A 22,014-nucleotide genomic window follows, 5' to 3' on the forward strand; every position below is an offset into this window, starting at 1 on the left:
ACAAAATATGGGCAAGGAACAGGGAGAGTAAGAATAGGGAGATCCTAAAGACACAAACAGGATTTGCAGCAGCAAAAAACCCCCCAGAACCGACTAACCCAGTCCCTGCCTAAGGAAATCCCATCAGCAACCCTGTCATGCTACAAAATTCCCAACTCCTATGTCCCATTTTTATATTTATTCAACACACCTGGCACTTTTCTAGGCATTCAGAATGAGAGAAGACCAAAAGATTTGTTACTGTGGGAGGGTGGGAAACCAAACACGAAGGAAATGTCTGTGGTAGTTCCTCAGTTCAGGAACAAACTCTTCCAAATCAGGAGTTTTCCATGGATCTGAGGAACCAGGGGTGTTACTGATCTGCTTTTGTTCTGGGTGACAAACACCAACCTTTGTGTAACAGCTGGACTACAAATGCAGCAAACAAAGAAATGTAAAAATCCCACTTTAAACTCAATCCTGTGAGCTTTTAGAGCACATCAACCTGCTTGGATCCTCACCAAACCGAGCTGTGCAGACTATAAATGATACAGCTGCTGTATAAAACACACCCATCAGGTGTAATTACACCCCTCCCTGCAACCCCAGCCTGTCCCCAGAACAGCCACAGGGACCCATCCAACAGCAGGGCACTATTTATTGAACACCACAGCATGATCCTGAGTGAGCACGATCTCAGCAAACCCAATTTATGGCCAGAAGGGAGAAATTAAAGTGTTAACACCTGTGAGAACAGGCGAGTGACCCGAGTGCCGGGCAGGACATCGCAAACAGAGCAAAGCCAGAGGTGCCAGGGCTGCCTGGGGCAGCTGACCAGCACCAACCCGAACAGAAACCCCGAGCGCCCAAGAGGCAGCGGCTCCGTTTCACTGCGTGGAGCCCCAGTGACACCTGGTGGCTGCAGGGACACACTGGGAGCTCCCGAGGGTTTCCACAGCGCCGCCGCCTCCTGCTAATTAACAGCCCAAATGAACTTCTCTGGAGCTTGTTGCTGCTGGAAGCCCCTGTCACTGTCACACAAGTGAGTGACACCCGAATGCAGAACGCGCTCCCCACGCAGGTTCCCCCTTGTCAGTTCACAGGTTCTGCTCCCAAAATTGGGGGAAATGGAGCTTTTTGACTCTTCTGCTCACAGCGTGTAAACTGTGATCTTGATGTCAGTGTTCTCAAACACTTCCTCAAGGATGGCTGACACCTTTTCCCACTGCAGGCCGTCGAGTCCACATCCAATCCTGGAAGACAAAGCACCAAAAGAGCTGTGGGGCCTCGTGCTGCACCCACCCAGCCCTGGGAGCAGCTGCAGTTTGAGGTGGCCCTGCCTCAGCTCACAGGGAGAACAAGGAAACAACTCAAATGCGCTTTGCTATTATTGAAATGCACTGGGAAATGCAAATTAGATTTGCCCAACTGAACAGAGGAGTTGGATAGAGGCGGATACTTGAATTCTTATTTCACAGCAGGGGATCATCCTGCAGACATCCTAGAAATCAAACACCCAGTTCCTGAGCCCCTCACCTGGGCATGGAGATGTCGGTGACTCCGTTGTTCAGGCAGTGAGCTTTCATGGCTTCCAAACTCTTCTGCATGCTCTCATAGGTGGGCTTGTGAGAAACCTTCTGCTTTGTGATCTACAGAAAACCAGCAAAGCTCAGCTGTGCCTCTGGCATGACCACTGCAAGCCACTGTCTGTTATAAATACTGCTACAAAACACACATATCCCAAAACTCCACACCCAGGCTTGCCTCTGTGGAAGGACTTGAACAAAGAACTACATTTCACAGCTTGTAACACTCTAGTTTAGCAGCCAGCTGTGTCCAAGTAAAGGTGAAATGCAGATGCACAGAACAGCTTGGCAATGTTTGAGGACACATCTCACAGCTCTTGCTGAGAGGAGCATTCCAGAAATCCCTCCCAGTGCCTGAAGGGAGCCAACGAGATGGAGAGAGACTCTTTAAAAGGGCCTGGAGTGACAGGACAAGGAGAACTGCCAGAGGGCAGGGTCAGATGGGATACTGGGAAGGAATTGTTCCCTGGGAGGGTGGGCAGGCCCTGGCACAGGGTGCCCAGAGCAGCTGTGGCCACCCCTGGATCCCTGGAAGTGTCCAAGGCCAGGCTGGTCAGGGCTTGGAGCAACCTGGGACAGTGGAAGGTGTCCCTGCCCAGGATGAGCTTTAAAGTCCCTTCCCACCTAAAGCATTCTGTGATTCCATGATTCCATGAATATGACCAAAACCCCCACAGCTATTAATGCCTGGTATGTGATGTAGTTTAGCTCCAGGGAGCTGTCCCAGTGCCACCCCAGCCCTTACCAGGTAGTAAATGTACCGATCGTCCCTCCGCAGAACCGCCACCTCCCCCGTCTTCTTCTCTAAAGCACAAAAATCAAGGTGTTTTTAAAACAGCCACACACCACAACCCCAAGCAGCTCCAACACCCTCCCTGCTGGAAGCCAGGAGCTCCTTCAGGTGCCACTCACTTTGATCCAGGAGCTCCTGGACGCCTCCAAACTTCTTCTTGAAGAGCACGGCGATGCCGGCGCCCATGCGGCAATCCTCGCTGATGCAGTGGGCCAGGGCGTCCGTGCCCGGGCACGAGAACAGGTCCCCCTTCACACACCTGATCTGCAGAGCAGAGGCAACAAAACCTCCTGAGAGAGCATACCTGGGCACACAGGGCTCTGGTGACTGGGAACTGGGCAGCAAGAGGGGGAGAGTTTGAGTTTGCTGCGCAGGGAGCAAGTGTTTGAGCTGACATAGGCTATAAACCCCACACGTGGAATTACAAGCCCCAGAGACAGAACTGCAAACCAAATTCACAAAATTACAAACCAAGCTCACAGAATGACAAACCCAATATAGAGAATTACGAACCCACTACAGAGAATTACAAACCCAATACAGAGAATTACACACCCCATACACAAAATTACAAACCCACTACACCTTCTCAACAAGATCATTTATAAGTATCATGCGCCAGCTCAGCAGGTAATCTTACAAAATCAAACTTAAAAGGGTAATTATGGGACAGAGAGTACAGCTGGATCAGTGAAACCCCTCTAGCAGCACCAGTCCTGAGGTGTTCAGGCACGCAGGCGAGCTCTGTGCTGCTGCACAGCATCTGCCACGCTGACACTACACACAAAAAGCACATGGAATTCAGCACTGGCAGCCACTTTGCTCCCAAAAGCTGCGGGATGCAGCCAGTGCCGTGCTGTCAGGGCTGTAGTAAGGGGAAGGGCTCTTTGTACACACAATATCCCATGTAACCCATTTCCTACGCACTCTCTCCTCCTGATCCTTGGAGAAGTGGGTGGCCATGGTAACGTGGGGTATGGAGAAGGCTCCTGCGGCTGGAAAGATGAGAGAAAAACAATTATTAGGAACCTCAAGCTAGGCAGTAAGAGTGTGTTAGAGGGGGCGAGGGTAAGCCTAATTGATCTGTGACAGCGGGACAAACATAACACCGCTGAAGATGCCGGTGCCCCTGACCCGGTCCCACTGCGCCCGCAGCTCCGGCCCGGGAGGAGGCCCCAGCCCTGGGTCACCACACAAGGGGCACCCCCAGGCTGCCGCCCTCGTCCTCATCACCATCATCACCCTCCTCCGCCTCCTCCTCCTCCTCCCACCCCTCAGGGCCCCTCGGCCGCCGCACCCGCGGGGCGCAGAGCGATCAACCGGGCCGGGCCCACAGCCTGCGCCACGCCGAGCCTGCCCAGCACCGCCCACATCGCTCCGGCCGCGCCGCAAGGACGGCTCCGCCTCACGGCCACACGGCCCCGCCTCAGCCGGCACGGCGGGTCCGCCTCAGCGGGACATTGGCGGTGCTGCCTCAGGGGCTCCGCCTGGCGGCGAAATGGCGGATCCGTCTCACGGGGATTTGGCGGATCCTCCTCAGCCCACACGGCGGTATCGCCTCACGCACCAAGGCGATATGGCCGCACACAACACGGCGGTATCGCCTCACACACCAAGGCGATATGGCCGCACACAACATGGCGGCCGCGCCCCACACAACAAGGCCGCCCAGCCCCACACAACATGGCGGCCGCGCCGCTCCGTCCGCGCGGGCGGACCCTCTCTATGGTCCCTGCCCAGAACATTCCGGGTCGGTGGGCGGAGCCTGAGGGACGGGGGCTGGCGCGGGGCCCCTCCCGCGCGTGCGCGCCACCGCCCCCCGCGCAGGCGCAGCGGCGGCGGGCGGGGCGAGGCGCGCGGTTGGGCGGCCGCGGCCGGGCGGGGCCCCGCCCCTCGCCCCCTTTGTCCGCGGTTGGGCGCCATTTTGCGCGGCGGGCGAGTGCGGGCGCTGATTGGGCTTCGGGGCCCCGCGGCGGAGCCAATCAGCGCGGGGCGCGGACCGGGCAGCGCGGCACGGTGAGCGCGAGCGGCCAATATGGAGCCCCCGCGCGCCGGGATTGGCGGGGCCGCGGCCACTCAGGGGCTGAGGGGGGAACCGGGGCCGGGCCGGGCTCGGCCGCGCTGGGGCCGCGGGGGAACCGGGGGCGCGGGGCCGGGCAGCGCTGCGAGCAGCGAGCCGAGCGGGGTCGGGTGGTCCGGGGCTGGGCCGGGGGCGCGGGGCCGAGCGCCGCAGCGGAGCCCGGCCTCCTCCCCCGGCGGAGCCTGGAGCCCGCAGTGCCCCGCCCTCCCCGGGAGCCTCCCCGCTGGCCCGGGGGCCCAGGGTGCCCGTTCCGGTGCCGCCTCCCCAGATGTGCGGGCACGCGGTGCTCCGGCAGCAGGGCCGGCCCTTGGGGCAGCGAGGGGCTCGAGCGCACCGAGGGACCCCCGGGCCGGGGCTTCCCGCACTGAAACAACAGCCCCGGGTCATCGCTGGGCTCCACAAAGAGCCAGGAGCTAAACTTGTGCTCCACATGTGGTGCTCAGACCGCCCCCTCCGCGCCGCTCGTGTGAAATCCCGGCCTGGCGTGGGCGTGCGGCTCCGCGGTGTCCTTGGAGCGCTGGGATCCCACGGGAGCGTCACAGGCTCTGCCCTGGAAACTTCTGCCCGTTCAGGAGCTCTGCTCCGGGCTGTGACACGGTTAAAATGATGCTTTGGAGCTCTTGGACTGTTCGTGGCACTGGTTTGCTCTTGGTGTGGATTGGTTGTTGAGGAAACGTCCTGGTGTAGCTTCCATGGCCTCATACATATATTTGTATATATTTCTTGGGGCTGGCAGAACCAGGAGTTTAATGATCCTTAATGCGTCCCTTACAACTCAGGATATTTGTTATATATATTTTATATATATATATATATATATATATATATATATAGTCTATATGAATATCTGCTGCTGAAACTCGGACAGTCCTTTACCAGAGCATTCCCCAGTGAGGAGGAGCTGCCGTTCTCTGCCATTGATTGATCCCTGATCTTTAATATTTAACTTGGATAGTCTGTGTTTAATGAAGGGGATGAGATAATCCCTTGGAGGGTGAGGATCCAGCGCTGGTAGAACCTTGTCCAGAACTTCAGGCAGCTGGTGCAGTGTTGGGATTACAGAACTGGTAATGTTTTAATTAAAGATTTTAGTTTAAGGCAGAAATGGAAGTATCCAGTGCAAAAGTGAAGTGAACCAGACAGCAGCATCTTCAGAAAGAATATTTATCTTCTTTTATTCTGGCGGTGAAAAAGTGTCAATAAATGGGCAAAGGATGGCACTCAAACAGCAGCAGTAACCACAGCAACTGGTACAGAGAGAGTCTGTGACTTCATCCTGTCAGCATTCCCTGAAAATTTGAGGGACCCTGAGGTTTCGTTGCTTTAGACTTGGAAATTTCAAGTTTCAGGCTGTGCTTTCTTTCACCAATGTGGCAGGAACTTGTTCAGTCGTGACATAAATCAAACACCTCACTGCAGTAGGAATTCTGCCCTTGTTGGGCCAGTGAGGAGAGAAGCCATGGCAGGGAAGAGGTGTTTTATTTCAGCACAGTGGTGTTGAAGTGTGCAGGGAAAGGGCCAAGGAATGAGAGAGAGGCAGCAAGAGGATGGAGGTGCTGGCAAATCTGTTGGTGGTTCCCAAAATACATGAAGGACATATTTGAGTGTATAAATACTTCTTTAAAGAAGAAATTTGTGCCTGTGAGGGTGGGGAGGCCCTGGCACAGGGTGCTCAGAGAAGCTGTGGCTGCCCCTGGATCCCTGGCAGTGTCCAAAGCCAGGTCAGACGGGGCTTGGAGCAGCCTGGGGTAGTGGGAGGTGTCACTGGATGAGCTTTAATGTCCCTTCCCGCCCAAACCATTCCAGGAGAGTAGGAGGAGAGGGAAGAAATACGAGGAGAGCATGGTGTGTAGTGGGGGAAGGAGAGAAGGCTTCACAGCTCTGCTGAATTCTTGAAGAGCTGTTTGGTTTCACACCTAAAGGTTGCATTTCCTGAGGTTTTCCAGCAGTGACACTCCCCTGTGTGGGCACCTGGCTGGAGCCCAGGATGTGCAGACTCAGAACTGGTGGAGTCCCTGAAATGTGGGACAGAACTGAGGTGGTTCTGCTGCTCACTGGGGTTGGATGTGGCACCTCTGTTCATTGCTGAGATGGAGCAGCTCTGGGAGAGATCTGTCCTGGGCGCAGCTCCTGCTTTGCTTGGCTTTGCAACTCCCGGGGGAGAACGGGAATTCCTGAACCTTGGGACAGTGATCACCTGAGTTTTGCCTTGTCTTGCCAGGGGCTGAGGCACCATGGAGCAGTACACAGCCAACAGCAGCAGCTCCACGGAGCAGATCGTGGTGCAGGCCGGGCAGATCCAGCAGCAGGTACGGAATGTGGGAATTTGGGAACCCTTTGCACCCCTCAGAGGGGCACAGCAGCACTGAGGGGTTTCCTGATCCTTCTTGGGCACCTGTTCACCTGACTTCTGTCACTTGGGCACTGATGTCACCTGCCTGGAAGTCAGGGTAAATGTGGTTTTTTAAAATATACTTATTAGGAAATGGAATTGCGGGTGTGGAAGTGACCAAATTTCGGCGTAGCAGGGAGTTTGTAAACTGCTAGTGACATGGGGAAAGCAAAATATAAAAATGTATAAGAATATATGAACACATCTCTGGAAATGGAGGAAACAGAATATTAACAGAAACAATCAATTGTCCACAAGAACAGTTCCCCCAAAATTAAAATAGGTTTTGTTCAAGCCCACAGATGTTTCCTCCAGCTTTCTCAAATGAACGTTTACTGAGATTCTTTGTTTCAGAACTACAGGTGGAGCAAAGCAAACACACAGAACAGGATTAACCAAGTAGCTTGGGGTGAATTCATCCTTCCCACAAAGAAGTTCTTGTTTCAGTGTGTGAAATATCAGGGCTGAGTTTTAAGAGCTGATTGCTTTTTACTGTTAAGCCTTCTGTATGCAGATTTAGGGATGTATTTTCAGCTGCTGCTGGATTTTTGCTGCATCTTCTGTTCTAGTTCAAGGCAAGAAGGGTTTGGTGGTTTGTCATGCAAAGGGCTGAGCCACTGGATCCTGTTTTCAGGGAGATCTGCTTTGCATTGGCCTCAGCAGGGACCAGATCCTTCCACTGGGTTTAGCTGCAGTTGACTTTTTCAGCCAGAACAAGATTGCACTTGAGATTAAAACATTTTATATTAAGGATTACCCGAAATACCTGTTTGCAGCACATAACCAAAGATGTATTTGGTTTATTGACAATTTCTAGGTAAAAAGGAGACAAAACCATCCCTTGGCTTTGGTTTTCAGTACAGGCTCTTAAAGCCTGTGTGTGACATGAAACATTTTTCTAAAATAAGTTGTTTTACCAGGCTGTTGCAGCACTTGGGAGGGAGCTGTCCTTCATCTCTCCATGCTAACACAGTTACAGGGAGTATTTTGGGCCTCTTAGCAAAGAGGCTAAAGATAGAAAAGGCTTTTAGCTCTAACTGCTCCTGCAGCCTCTCCAGACTGTCCCTCAGGGTCACTGGTGGGCAGGCAGCGACACAGGAGCGGCAGAGATGAGCTCAGACTGTGCTGCAGGAAGGGCTTTGTCATGACAAACCAGAGGGACCAAAATTTGGAACCCTTCACAGTGACAAACCTGGGCAGTGAGCAGACTAAAACCCTGAAACTGAGCTTTAAATCCTGCAAAATGATCCCTCCTGTTCCCTGCGAGCTGGGATATTGAAGCCTTCCAGTGCCACATGCAGCTCCGGGGAACTCCATCCTTAGGGTTGCTACAATTCCCATTCCTCGTGTTCTGGAGCAGTGTGGATGAACCCCAACCCCCCCTGTCCCAGCAGTGTGTTGTGTGGTGTCAGAGCTGTGCATTTCCATGTTTCAAGCTCTCCCTGTTCCTGTTCCCCGCAGCAGGGAGGTGTCACAGCTGTCCAGCTGCAGACTGAGGCCCAGGTGGCATCGGCCTCAGGCCAGCAAGTCCAGACCCTCCAGGTAGTGGTGACCTCTCTGATTGTGTTTCTGAGCACTGCATGACCCTCCCCAGCACCACATATCTAATGCTGTGTTTTTCCCAGGGTTTCCAAGAGGAGCAGGGGGATGTGGAGCAGGAATCTGTGCTGGGTGCTGGCTGTAGGGTTTGCCATGGGATTGGAGCTGTTCCTGAGGTCCCAGGTGCATGCCAGGAATTCTGGAAAGGAATTGTGGTTCAATGCGACTTCAAAGTTAAAAACACCAAAATGAGGAAGTAACAGTCAGGGTAAACCCCAAAGATTTCCTGTAATTCCAAGGAAATGAAGTTTCTGAGCTCCTTCCTGAGGAGGGCTCTGCCTTCACTGCATGAGACAGACAGAGGTGCTGGGGGAGCCTGAGCTTGAGCAGTGGAACCTTCTCACCTGCGACTAAAAGGGCACCTGGGGACAATATTGGCCTCTGTGGCACTGAGAGATCCAATTTCTTATTTACCTGTGAACAACACAGGGAAACCCAGGAGCCATGTGAATCCAGACAGCGAATACATCCCAGTTTGGAAGGAATCACTTGTTTCAGTGTGAGGTATTTCCTGTCTTGCAGCCTCCACTTAACTCAGCCAGGCTTTCCAGGAGCCCTTTTTAGAGCAATTGACAGACCCTGGGCAACTGTAGCAGTTTTGCACTCAGTATTTTGGTTTTGTTTGGTTTGTAATTCCTCAGAGCAGGATGGTTCCAAGGGGCTGGAGTGGCCCTGCCAGGTGCAAAGTTAACACAGCATTTTTTATGTTCAGAGTTCAAATCTCAAACGCTGCCTGACTTGGATTGCTGGGCTCACTGGGGCCTCTGGTTGTTGTTATGTTGTCCCCACCCTTTTTTTTTTTTTTTTTTTTTCTATTTTGGCTTGCTCTAATTCATTAACAAAAATCCTGGAATGTCTTGTTTTCCTTTCTGCTTCTTGGATATTGTGCTGCTGCCTGTGCTTCTCTGTGCTGACCTGAGCATGCTCCTCCCTGTGTGATCCAGCCCAGGGGCTGAGGGCTTTGGATGGGAGATGGACAGGCTGAGGGACAGAGTGGTGACCCAGAAAGTCAAATTCCACGTGTTAACCACAGTTGGTTGCTCCCTGCAGGATTTGGTTCCTCACCCCATGGGGTGTGAAACCCAGGAACGCAGTGACTTTACCACGTTGTGTTGTACTTGTCCCTAAACAAATCAGATTTTGTGCTTCCGTGGTTCATGAGATCATTTTGCATTTAGGCCGTGGAGGTAGAGCATTTTACAAGATGCATTTGGGCAACTTGGGGACTTGGCAGGTGAGGGAGTTCAAACAGAGAGGTTTTCCCTTCGTTTTTCTTTTCATGGGCCTTTTTCCCAGTGACCAGAGAGATGAAGAACTCTTGGGTCCAAGAGTCTGGAGACTCTCAAACCAAAGTTACCACAGAATCCCAGACGGGTTTGGGTGGGAAGGGGTCTTAAACCTCATGCAGTTCCAACCCCAACACCTTTCACTATCCCAGGTTGCTCCAAGCCCTGTGCAGTTTGGCCTTGAACACTTCCAGGGATGGGACAGCCACAGCTTCTCTGGGAAACCTGTGCCAGGGCCTCACCACCCTCACACATGTATTTTATATTTTATATTTTAGATTTAGATATTATAAATCCACTCTACGCCTTTTTGGGCCCAGAAGTGGCTGCTGCTTATCCACTTTCACTTTTCCTCCCTGAACTCCATTTTGTGTTGCTCCAGTTACAGTTTCCCTCAATAATCATGGAGAGTTTCTCTCAGCACATCTCATGCTCCGTGTCAGATAGAAAATGGAAACGCTGTAGGCATGAAATTGGGGAGAGCTGAAGCCACCTCAGAACCTCCCTGTCAGAACAGAGCTCTCAGTAGGAACCCCAATTAAAAATCAGTAATTGTGAGGTGAATAATGAAGTTTTTTATTCCACTTTGCTCGTGGGCTGTGCATGAAGGTAGTTCTTGTGGCTGGAAAATGCGGTTTTCATGCTTTGTAACAGCTAGACTGCAAGAAAAGCAGATCATTTACTAAATCCATAGCACGTCCTGGAACCCAGAGCTGGTTTGAAGCAGCTCAGTGCCTGTTTCTCAGTTCCTCTGCCCCCACAGGAGCACAGGTGAGCACTGGGGCTGCTCTGGCGGGGTTTTCATTGTTGCCTTGTTGTTCCCTCGTTCGCAGGTGCAGGGGCAGCCGCTGATGGTGCAGGTGAGCGGGGGACAGCTCATCACCTCCACGGGCCAGCCCATCATGGTGCAGGCCGTGCCTGGGGGCCAGGGCCAGACCATCATGCAGGTCCCGGTGTCCGGCACGCAGGGGCTGCAGCAGGTGAGACACCCCGGGGGCACTGCACAGCCTGGGGACACTCTGGGATGCTCCCACTGCCACACAGGCTCTGCTCAGCACCCTAAAACCAGGCAGAGGTGGTGCTTTGTGGCTCTGGCCCGGTGGGAATGAGTGAAAGTCCTTTATGAACTCAGTTTTTATGTTCTATGGCCTGGTGCAAACTTTTTGGATTAAAAACGCTAAAACACAGCTGGGTTGGTTTGGGGGTTTTCATCATGGAATGGTTTGGGTTGGATGAGATCGAAAAGCTCATCCAGTTGGCACCCTCCTGCCACAGGCAGGATACCTTCCCCTAGACCAGGATTTTTGTTGGTTGGGATATTTTATCTGGCCCTTGCGGTGTAGTAAGGGATCTGGTGCCTGTTCAACTTATGGCTCAGAAAGAGGATTTAAAAAAAAATTATTTAAGGAAGTTTCTTGAAAATAATTTGTGCTTGAGCCTGTCTAATATGTGATGGCTGAAGGGGAATTTAAACATTCCTGTTGCACAGAAGGCAATAGTGAAGGAGGTACAGAAGATGGATTTTTTGGGAAGTAATTATCTGTTTAAAAGACAGTTGGTAAATTTAAGGAGGTGGTCAAAGTGTTCCTCAAAAGCAAAGGGAAGAACTGTAACCATGGCATAATGAAAGTGTCCTGGTGATTTAGGATGGGATTTAGGAACCCAGCATAGCCCAGGAAGGCAAATGATGTCTTGGTGTTTTGAGAGGTTTATTTAAAATTTCCGTTGTTGAAAACCACTGTATTTTTATGAGGTTCTTCTCAGTCTGGTTGTTGGAGGAAAACCCATAACTGTGTTTTTAAACACAAACTCCAAACCATATTCCAGCTCTTCTTTTTTTAATCTAAGAACATTCCACAGTGGTGGAAAGACTCTGCAAAGCTGAGGACAACTTTATATATCCCAGAACTACTTCTGAGTGCTGGATAATTAACACCCCACAGATGTCTTAAATCTTAGTCCTCCTCTTCTTCCACCTGACTATTGGTTCCCAGTGCCATGTGAATAATTGATTTCTCCTGAGTGATTTATTGTGTAAGCAGTGCAGAGCTGCTGGAGCACAGTGACACAGCACGTTGGTCCCTCTGCCCTGCGTGGCTGGGCTGCTGTGTCACAGGGAGCAATCCATTAAAACTCCTCATTTTCAACTGGAAAAAGAGAAGACTCGCTGCTTTCTTTTTCTGTGCAACAGTAAATCACCCTCAGAGATGACTTGGTCATGCTGAGGCCGAGGAGGGAGAAATCAGAGGCATAGTTAATGTTCCTTTCTGACTCTTTCTTCCACAGATTCAGTTGGTCCAGCCAGGTCAGATTCAGATTCAAGGTGGGCAGGCTGTGCAGGTACAGGGGCAGCAGGGCCAGACCCAGCAGATCATTATACAGCAGCCCCAGACTGCAGTTACTGCTGGCCAGACACAGGTAACTGCACCAGCATGAAAGGCTTTTCTGCAGAGGAACAGGAAGAGAAACTTGACAAATGACTTAAGATGTGGTTAAGTAAAAAAAAAAAAAAAAGGCCAAAAAAAAAAAAAAAAAGGAATTATTAATATTGAGGAGAACTTGAGAATGAGTGTCATGTTTTTGTAGTGTTTCATACATGACTCTGGGGCAGAATAATTAGATTGCATGTTTTTCTCCATCGTGTTTCTGTATTTTATTGGTTCGTGGTTGTTTTTGTCTCTTTGTTGAATTTTGAAAACATGAAGCATTGCTAATTCCATACTTGGGCCATCGTGTGCAGTAGTCCAGTCACACCTGGGGTTTCTGCTGATGCTTTTGGTTAGGGCCAAAATTAAATTTCTGAGCAGAATAGTTCCTCCTTTCACATCTTCATAGTGAGACAGGAAACCTAGAATTTGTTTTTTTCGTTATTAAACTGTTAGAAAAAGCATCTTACATGTGCTTCAGGTGTTTGATCTCCAGTTATTTGGTCTGTGCTCCAGCCTATTTCTTACTGCTGCTAATGAGGCAACAGAAATAGACACCTGGAACACCTCAAGCACCATGTGTTCATTCAGGAATTGTAAACACTGGAAAAAAGAAGCAATTTGTAACATTCTTGTGCTCTTTGTTTTGTTCAGACCCAGCAGCAGATAGCGGTGCAAGGCCAGCAGGTTGCCCAGGCTGCTGAGGGCCAGACCATCGTGTACCAGCCCGTGAATGCTGATGGCACCATCCTGCAGCAAGGTAGGAGGGCTGGGAGGAGCCAGGATACCTCTTTGAGAAGGCTTTTGATTTATTTAGGTGTTTGTGTTCTGCAGCAATTCACTCTGGGGTTCTTCCCCCAGAAACAGAAAATCTCCTTGTCTCTGGCAAGGGCTGGTAGAATAGAAACCCTTATTTTTGCTTTTCCACCTCAGGAGTGCATGGTTACTCACAGTGAGGTTACAATGCAAAAACCAGGAGTTCTGATGGAATTTAATCCCTCACTTGAATGCTTTTCCTCCCTCTGTGCATGTTCTGGAAGGATGAATGAGTAAAACACAGAAGTGGGACTAATGCTGTTCCCTTCTTTTTGTGTGCGTGTTTTTGTTTCGTTTGGTTTTTTTTTTTTCGTTCTTTTCTTTTTTTTCTTTTTTTTTTTTCCCTTTTGTGTTCTCCTTCCTTAAAGTTACAGTCCCTGTTACAGGCATGATCACCATTCCAGCAGCCAGCCTGGCTGGAGCCCAGATTGTCCAAACTGGAGCCAACACCAACACCACCAGCAGTGGCCAGGGGACAGTCACGGTGACACTGCCGGTGGCTGGGAACGTGGTCAATTCAGGGGGAATGGTCATGGTAGGTGTGAAATTCCCACTGCTGCCTTTGGAGGCTGAGCTTTAGGGTGTCTGTACTCACATCTAGCAGGGTTTTCACAAGGGTAGGGATAGGACAGTGGGGAGTGGCTTTAAGTTGATGGAGGGCAGGGTTAGGTGGGATATTGGGAAGGAATTTCTCCTTGGAGGATGGGGAGGGGCTGGCACAGGGTGCCCAGAGAAGCTGTGGCTGCCCCTGGATCCCTGGAAGTGTCCAAGGCCAGGTTGGAGCACCTGGGATGGTGGAAAGTGTCCCTGCCCATGGTAGAAGGTTGGAACTGGGTGATCCTTAAGATCCTTCCAACCCAAACCATCCTGTGATTCCCTGATTCTCTGATAAACTCTTGTCTGAGATTCAGGTCACCTTCATATGCTCAGTCTTTTCTGTAAGTTCCATTAGTTTAAAGTTTAAAAATTAGAAATTTTCAGCTTCAAAGACCTGGATCCTGCTGTGATCTGTGTGTTCTGTACTTCCTCTCTCCCACAGCAGCTCAGAAATCTAAAAACTGAAATTCAAACTGAGCTGTGAACTGATGAGCAAAGGTTTAAATAGATTGAGTCACTACTGGTTTTCTTGAGGATCCCTTAGGATTTGTTTCCATCACTTATAGAGGTTTTTCTTGCCAATTCCTATTTCGTTGTAGTGTGAGGACTGGAATGTTGTTGGTCCCCACTAGATGTCAGCAGCTCTGTGATGTTGGCTTAGAAATGCTCTGAAATGAAAGAATTGAAGTAAGAGATAACCCAAAAGAAAGAGAAGCACCAGCCATGTCCTGTTTGTTTAATTGTCCAAGAAGCAGCAACACAGTCATGGAATTGTATTGAAATTTTACCTTTATCAGAAAAACCCAGCAGGACTGACAAGGAATTGATTTGTTTAAATTGGCTCTGCAGTTTGAGAACAGTTTTATTGCTCCTCTTCATTTAAGTGGCTGCATTACCTGAGCAAAACCCACTTTCCATTTTAATATTTAGGTTTTTAATGGCATTTTTGTGTTCAGTTTGTGTGCTGAGCTGCAAGGACTATACCCACCTTCTCTGAACTAAACCCTCCTTCTCCATACAGATGGTGCCTGGAGCTGGCTCAGTCCCAGCCATCCAGAGGATCCCTTTGCCTGGAGCAGAGATGCTGGAAGAGGAGCCCCTCTATGTCAATGCCAAGCAGTACCACCGCATCCTGAAGAGGAGGCAGGCACGGGCAAAGCTGGAAGCAGAGGGAAAAATCCCCAAAGAGCGAAGGGTGAGAATAAAACTCGGGTCTAACACAGGGTTGCTCTGTGAGAAAGGCACGGAATCCCACCTGGGCTGGAAAATGAGGATTAGAATCAGGGTGTTCCTCAGTTTTATGATGCTTTTGTTGTTCATGAGCTACATCAGAGTAAATTTTTAAAGTCCCTTGGGGACAGTTCTTCTTCCTTTGGGTGTTTTTGGGAGTGTCTGGAGCTGTGTGTGAGCCTGCATTGACTGTCAGCACGACAGGTGTCTGTGGGGCAGGGCGATGGATGGGGACTGGGAATTGCCCCTGGGAAGCAGTGACTGGAAGGAGTGGGGCAGGGCGATGGATGGGGACTGGGAATTGCCCCTGGGAAGCAGTGACTGGAAGGAGTGGGGCAGGGGGATGGATGGGACTGGGAATTTCCCTTGGGAAGCAGTGACTGGAAGGAGTGGGGCAGGGCGATGGATGGGGACTGGGAATTTCCCCTGGGAAGCAGTGACTGGAAGGAGTGGGGCAGGGGGATGGATGGGACTGGGAATCTCCCCTGGGAAGCAGTGACTGGAAGGAGTGGGGCAGGGGGATGGATGGGACTGGGAATTGCCCCTGGGAAGCAATGACTGGAAGGAGTGGGGCAGGGGGATGGATGGGACTGGGAATTTCCCCTGGGAAGCAGTGACTGGAGGGAGTGGGGCAGGGGGATGGATGGGACTGGGAATTGCCCCTGGGAAGCAGTGACTGGAAGGAGTGGGGCAGGGGGATGGATGGGACTGGGAATTTCCCTTGGGAAGCAGTGACTGGAAGGAGTGGGGCAGGGGGATGGATGGGACTGGGAATTTCCCCTGGGAAGCAGTGACTGGAAGGAGTGGGGCAGGGGGATGGATGGGACTGGGAATTTCCCTTGGGAAGCAGTGACTGGAAGGAGTGGGGCAGGGGGATGGATGGGACTGGGAATTTCCCCTGGGAAGCAGTGACTGGAAGGAGTGGGGCAGGGGGATGGATGGGACTGGGAATTTCCCTTGGGAAGCAGTGACTGGAAGGAGTGGGGCAGGGGGATGGATGGGGACTGGGAATTGCCCCTGGGAAGCAGTGACTGGAAGGAGTGGGGCAGGGGGATGGATGGGACTGGGAATTGCCCCTGGGAAGCAGTGACTGGAAGGAGTGGCTGCTCCCTCACCTGCTCCTTCCCTCGCTGCAGAAATACCTGCACGAGTCCCGGCACCGGCACGCCATGGCCAGGAAACGGGGAGAGGGGGGCCGCTTCTTCTCCCCCAAGGAAAAGGACAGCCCTCACATGCAGGTGAGTGGGGTTTGGGGCAAATTTCAGCCCTTCAGGACACACATCAGAGGTGTCTGTGCTGCTTTGGTTGGGTTTTTGGGCTTGGCTGCTGACCCTTGGTCCTCCCCACCTTTAAATTTATTCCAAGTGTTGGAAAAAAAACCCCTCCTGTTGCTGCTTGTGGAGAGCAAGGGATGTGTGCCCTGAGGAATTAAATGACAATAATGTGGAGAGAAGTGTGTTCACTTTGTGGTTCCTAGGATAAATGCACACAAACATTCTTTGTTTGTAAAACAACCTTTCTGGTTGGGTTGTGGTGTGTTCTTTCAGGACGTGAATGAAAGGTAAAGACACCTTATCTTTACATCTGATGGGAATTAAAAGATGGGAATATCTGATTCTTAGCTGCATATTGATTTGCATAAAAAGTGCAAGGCATTTTTCAAAGGAAGGGACACAATGGAGTAGAATGAACGGGTTCTGTTGTTGCTCAGTGCTTTAGAGCAGTTCTGTGCCTTCAGGGAGTATTTCTTACTTTGAGCTAAAGTCATTCCTAAGTGTCAGACCAGTCCTAGGTCTTCCTAAATACCAGAAACAACACATTCCTGGGAAGTATTAGGATTTTTGTGTCTCAGTCTCTTACACTGGCCTGTAAAACCCAGGAAAAATAGGATATTTTTGGAGATCAAGGGAAGGGCAGGAGTGTCTCCTCCCTCCATTGTTGTGTGTGGTTCTCGCTGCTTCATGGAAAAATGTGGGATTTCCAACATTTTGTGTCTGCAGGATCCAACTCAAACCAACGAAGAAGCGATGACACAGATGATCAGGGTCTCCTAACCCCTGCTTCCAGGGAAAAACTCCTGAAGGGAATTCCCGTCCCTCCTGCCAGCCTGTCCTGCCTGCCCAGAGTGTCCAGTGAATCCTGGAGTGGGACAATCTCCATGTCACAGCCTGTCCTTTTCCACAGAGCAAGCACCATGTGTTGAGGAGGTGCTTGAGGTTTCAATTCTACAAACAGAACCTTTCAGACTCCTTGGTGCCCTCTCCTGATCCAGCACAGGGAATTCGGAGTCTGAACACTCATCCCTTTGGTTTTCCTTCATTTTCTCGCCTCAATCCCTGTGGCTGGTGCAGCACAGCCCTGTCCAGGGACAGATTCCAGCTGCTCCAACCAGCACTGAGTGGCTGCACCACAGGCCTGTGTTTGGCCAGCAGAGATTTGTTATTCCATCCACTCCTCACCCCTTTTGGACTTCATTTTCCCTGAGCTGGGCCCTGCTGTTGCACTTCCAGCCCTGGCAGAAACTCAAGGGGATTCTTTTCAATTCCACCTTGTAAATGTGTAAAGAAGCTCTTCTCTGGGAAAGGTTCAGCCATCCAATCAATGCTAGAAATAGTCAAGATTATTGCAGGACTTGATGTTTTGTGTCTCTGTTGCCAGTGGGGTGGGACAGGGTGATGTGGGGGGGATTGGATCAGTAAATCAGTTTCTGGGTGGTTTTGTATGTTCATTGCCAGTACTTGTTGCTTTGGAAGAAAGATGGATGTGAGTATAAAAAGGACTGAAACTTTTAAGTGAGTCTCTTCCAAAGGATCTTTTTTTTTGGTTTTGTTTTTAAATCTTCTTTCTCACCTGCCAGTGAAGTCCATGGTTCCTCCAGGAGGCGTGGAATCCTCAGTCCCAGAGTGGGACTTGACCATTGTTGGGATGATGTTTTTGATGCCTAAATCAGTCCTACAGTTCAGAGTGATGGATGACTCAGGACAGCAGCAGCTGGGGCAGCTCAGCCTGAGGTACCTGAAGGACTCTTTAACAAATGAAGGCAGATACCAATGAACCTTTCATGCTTTTTATAAATTATCCTCTTAAAAACAAAACAAAAGTGGCACTTAGTGAACGAGCAGTACTTACATTATAAAAAAAAAGGATTTTTCCATGACCTAGAGCTGGCTTTGGGCTGAGCATCTCCACAGAACAGATCTTGAATTTAGATTCTAAGCCTGCCCTATTCTTATGATTTGAATTTTGCTGATGGGAGCAGTAGTTAAAAGCATTTAACAGGTGATTTCTCACCATTCCATTCCTGTTCCCCTCTCCCACCTTAATGAGTTACCCAGCTGCTCTCTGGTTCATCTGCCTGTTGGGAGTCCCAGATTTTCCGATTTTTGTGTTCTGTAGTTCAAACTGGATCACAGCAGTGAAGTTTGGAGTTGGGAATGTTGCCAGGTGAATGTGAACCTGGCCAGGTGAAGCTGCAGAGGGAGGAGTTTTTGAGGAAAGCAGCCAGGGATGGGTGAGACTGGGTTAAATTCAGTGAATGCTGATTTCAAGTGCAGCCTGAAAATTACATTTCCTCCCTCCCATGTTTTCCCATTTACTGGAAGCTCCTGACTAAAGACAAAGTGAAGGACAAATCAGCAAGTTGTGGAAGACTGGGAGGATACAAAAGAACAGGGCCTGGAAAATTCTGTTTCCTTTGGATGCAAGAAAAATACTAAACCTGAGAGTGTGAGAAGGAGAAGAGGGAGGAGAAATGTTGGATCCTTGTGAGCAGGCAATCCTGGAGGAAGAGGGAGCTTGTCCCAGGTGTAAGGATGACCTGTGGAGGCAGTGAAAGGACAAGGAGGAACTGCAGAGGGGGTTTGGAATTGGCAGCTGGATCTCTAAGTGCAGCTCAGCTCCTGGTTGGGAGTTCCTGGTTCCGTGTCCGAGCCCTCCCCACAGCTGGAGCTGGGAAGGAAACTCGGCCATGGGGACACCTGCAGCTGCAGGAGGAGCTGGCCCGCTTCCTGGCAGGCAAAGAAATCTTCCTTCTTTCAATTTTTGTCCTGAGTTAAACCAGTAATCTGACACTCTGCTCACAACTCTTAATTAGGGTTTATTTCTAATGATTTCAAGGGTATTTTTAACATCGATGGCATCATCAGGGCCTCTGGTTGCTTCTGCCTTAAATCCTTGCCCACTTCCAGGCCGGTGCTGATTTTCCTCAGTTGGCACCTGAGACCCTCACGCAGCATTTCCTGGGATCTCCCCCATTTTGGGAACGTGCAGCTCTCCTTAAGGAATTTTAGTTGGATTTGCAGCATTACTGTAAATATTTTTTTGGAGCACCTGTACATTTTGTTGGTGGAATATTTGTGTGCTGGAGTAAGAGCCTCTCCATGCTGTTTTTTTTGCTCTTTAGTTGATGGTAAATCTCTGTCCTGAGGGACCCCCTCTGAGAGCTGGAAGTTTGGGAAGCAAGATTATTGCTCTGACATAGATTTTGTTTTGTTTTTTCTTTAATGAGTAATTACTTTTCTTAAAGAACTTGTAAACTTTTTCTAGCCAGCTAGAACTTGTTTCTCAATATCCCTTCATATTCAGGTTCTCTGATCCGCTGTTGTAGGTTGTGTGTGAAGAAATACAGATTTGTGTTCTTCAAAGTCTTATTGTTAATACTTTAAATAGTGATGTGAAAGCCCGAGTGCTCCTGTCATGTTTTTATTTGTTTTGTGTTCTGTGTATCACTGCTGAAAGTTGTGTTTAATTTGGTGAGGTTGGAGCCAGCAGTTAACACCACGGTACCAAAAATGTCTGCTTGCTTTTTCAGGGAAATCTGTTAAATTGGAGACATGCCCAGCCCAAACCTCCCTATAGTAATTAAATGAGATTTCTTTGTAGATTGGCTACACTTGAGCAAAAACTCCACTTTGGGAGTGAGTAAAAGAGCGGGTGAGGATGAAAGAAGAGGCTTGGGGAGAAATGTGTTTGATTGACCCAGAGCAGTGAAGCATCAAACCCATCAAAACCCAGATTTATAGGAGTGTAAAGAACAGGATTTGGGAAAAAATGATCCTCAAGTGATGCTAAGTGGCTTGAAGGCCCTACATGTTAGAAAGAGGGGGAAAATAAGCTTTTGTGAATGGGTGTGGGAGGGTCCTGAGCTTAACATAATGTCAGGCAAAGTTTGTACATAGTTCAAAGTTTTTAATTTTTTTTTATATGATGCATTTTTTCAAGTGTATTTTGGTCTTTAATAGATGCAATTGTAAGTACTGTGTACACTCTCCAGCTAATAAAATTTATAAACTGAGCAGCTTTTACTCTGTGTTGGGATCTTGTGATGGGGTGTGGGGAGGGCAAAGGGGGGCTTTGGGGTGGCTGGATAGCCCTGCCCCAGGGATGGCCGGACAGTCCCTGCTCCCTGCCCCAGGGATGGCCGGACAGTCCCTGCTCCCTGCCCCGGGGATGGCCGGACAGCCCTGCCCTGCCCCGGGGATGGCCGGACAGCCCCAGCCCTGACCCAGGGATGGCCGGGCAGCCCCAGCCCTGACCCGGGGATGGCCGGGCAGCCCCTGCTCCCTGCCCCGGGGATGGCCGGGCAGCCCCTGCTCCCTGCCCCGGGGATGGCCGGGCAGCCCCTGCTCCCTGCCCCGGGGATGGCCGGACAGCCCCTGCTCCCTGCCCCGGGGATGGCCGGACAGCCCCTGCTCCCTGCCCCGGGGATGGCCGGGCAGCCCCTGCTCCCTGCCCCGGGGATGGCCGGGCAGCCCCTGCGCCCTGCCCCGGGGATGGCCGGGCAGCCCCAGCCCTGACCCGGGGATGGCCGGGCAGCCCCTGCCCTGACCCAGGGATGGCCGGGCAGCCCCTGCCCTGACCCGGGGATGGCCGGACAGCCCCTGCTCCCTGCCCCAGGGATGGCCAGACAGCCCCAGCCCTGCCCCAGGGATGGCTGGACAGCCCTGCCCTGCCCTGCCCCAGGGATGGCCGGACAGCCCCAGCACTGCCCCAGGGATGGCCGGACAGCCCCTGCCCTGACCCTCTGTCCTGACCTGGTGTAGCCGTGCACTCCCTGCCCTCAACCAGCATGACCGGACAGCCCTGCCCTGAGCTGGTGTGGCCAAACAAAACCCCTGCACCCCCATAGCCCAAAAGAGGCCAAACAGCACCTGCCCTCACCCCCTGCCCTCACCCAGCATGGCTGGACAGCCCCTGCCCTGTTCCAAGGTGGCTGGAGAGCTCCTGCCCTCACCCTGGGCCCTGTGGGGCCAGCACGGCCATCTTGGCCCCCATCTCCCCTCAGCCCCATCCTGCCATATTGCTGCCTGTGGGTGCTGCTCCTGCAGCCCCAGGGCTGGGCTGTGGGTGCTGAGGGGACCGAGGGACACCGGGGTGTTCCCCCAGAGGTGCTCCTGGTGTGAGGGCTCTCTGGGAGCGGGACCCTCCATCCTGGCCTGCGGTTCTGTCTTAGGCATGAGGCGGCGCCTCAAGATGGCGGCGTGTGGGGAAAGGAGAGGGCTCTGCCTCAGGCCTGAGCAGGGCCCTCCAAGAGCTGGGGGAGGAAGAAAGAAAGACAGAAAGAAAGAAAGACAGAAAGACAGGAAGGAAGGGAGGAAGGCTGGCTTTGAGCTGGCCATTATTGCTTCGTGTGTCCCTCAAGTGTGGGGCAAACACGTGCTGGGTGTGGGCTGTGTGGGAAGAGGCTGTGCCACCATTCCTGCCTGGAAGGGGCAGGGAAATGTGAAATGTGCCTGGCAGTGGCTCCATGTCCTGACAGGGTTGTGGGCACAGTACTCAGGTGCCTTGGAGATGCTCCATTCCTTGCTGCAGGATTCAATGCATTCTGTAATTATCCCTAAAGTCGCCTGGAAGCTGCGCCGGAGCCTGGGGAGTGTCCGTGGAAGCAGCAATGGGATCTGTACCTGTCCCACTCCATCCTCACGTGCCCCACTGCCCTCCTCTCCAAGATTTAATTCCCTTATATTCCAGGACGGTGATTCCTCCTCGTCCCCAACTCCCAGGTATCCTGTCATTATCTTTTTTAGCCCAAACACAGCCAAATGAAGACCCTTAGAATGAGCTTATTTCTGTGTTTTGGCACAAAAAGAGTTGTCCTCTTAGGAGGATTCGGTGGGCTTTGAAAGCTTTAAGAGATGCTGAATTTCTGAGTCTCCTGTAATCCCTCTGGGCATGCTGCTCATCCCCAGGATTGGAGCTGCACGCTCCCTGCAATATGAGAAATAGTTAATG

General features: G+C 51.2%; 2 protein-coding genes across 10 annotated transcripts; one reads left to right on the plus strand and one right to left on the minus strand.

The window, feature by feature from the left end:
- Window positions 1-619: 619 nt before the first annotated feature.
- Window positions 620-3,915, minus strand: OARD1 (O-acyl-ADP-ribose deacylase 1). The gene is made up of 6 exons (XM_048328435.1): window positions 3,656-3,915; window positions 3,286-3,353; window positions 2,478-2,622; window positions 2,311-2,369; window positions 1,516-1,628; window positions 620-1,232 (listed from the first exon to the last, which is right to left on the minus strand). The coding sequence occupies exons 1-6, from the start codon at window positions 3,729-3,731 to the stop codon at window positions 1,130-1,132; spliced, it is 564 nt and encodes a 187-aa protein (XP_048184392.1). The 5' UTR covers window positions 3,732-3,915; the 3' UTR covers window positions 620-1,129.
- Window positions 3,916-4,243: 328 nt separating this feature from the next.
- Window positions 4,244-20,077, plus strand: NFYA (nuclear transcription factor Y subunit alpha). Of its 9 annotated transcripts, none has more exons than XM_048328401.1 (10): window positions 4,244-4,374; window positions 6,660-6,747; window positions 8,292-8,375; window positions 10,549-10,695; window positions 12,002-12,133; window positions 12,796-12,901; window positions 13,326-13,492; window positions 14,576-14,749; window positions 15,921-16,022; window positions 16,785-20,077. In XM_048328401.1, exons 2-10 carry the CDS (start codon window positions 6,673-6,675, stop codon window positions 16,836-16,838), a joined length of 1,041 nt encoding a protein of 346 aa, XP_048184358.1. In that variant the 5' UTR covers window positions 4,244-4,374; window positions 6,660-6,672; the 3' UTR covers window positions 16,839-20,077. The 9 variants fall into 9 exon arrangements, with proteins under 9 accessions (XP_048184358.1, XP_048184362.1, XP_048184360.1 ...); XM_048328405.1 differs by having other exon boundaries at window positions 13,344-13,492; XM_048328403.1 differs by having other exon boundaries at window positions 8,292-8,372.
- The last annotated feature ends 1,937 nt before the right edge of the window (window positions 20,078-22,014 follow it).

The sequence above is a fragment of the Corvus hawaiiensis genome, chromosome 24 (assembly GCF_020740725.1).
Source record: "Corvus hawaiiensis isolate bCorHaw1 chromosome 24, bCorHaw1.pri.cur, whole genome shotgun sequence".
NCBI lineage: Eukaryota > Metazoa > Chordata > Aves > Passeriformes > Corvidae > Corvus > Corvus hawaiiensis.

What these genes read in the sequence shown, in the direction of transcription:
- NFYA (XM_048328401.1), top strand. Translation starts at nt 6,673, where the DNA reads ATGGAGCAGTACACAGCCAACAGCAGCAGCTCCACGGAGCAGATCGTG. An exon ending in CCGGGCAGATCCAGCAGCAG is followed by an intron (nt 6,748 to 8,291) that starts GTACGGAATGTG and finishes TGTTCCCCGCAG; the next exon opens with CAGGGAGGTGTCACAGCTGT. An exon ending in TTACTGCTGGCCAGACACAG is followed by an intron (nt 12,134 to 12,795) that starts GTAACTGCACCA and finishes TGTTTTGTTCAG; the next exon opens with ACCCAGCAGCAGATAGCGGT.
- OARD1 (XM_048328435.1), bottom strand. Translation starts at nt 3,731, where the DNA reads ATGTGGGCGGTGCTGGGCAGGCTCGGCGTGGCGCAGGCTGTGGGCCCG. An exon ending in GATCGCTCTGCGCCCCGCGG is followed by an intron (nt 3,354 to 3,655) that starts GTGCGGCGGCCG and finishes TCATCTTTCCAG; the next exon opens with CCGCAGGAGCCTTCTCCATA. An exon ending in CCAAGGATCAGGAGGAGAGA is followed by an intron (nt 2,623 to 3,285) that starts GTGCGTAGGAAA and finishes TCTGCTCTGCAG; the next exon opens with ATCAGGTGTGTGAAGGGGGA.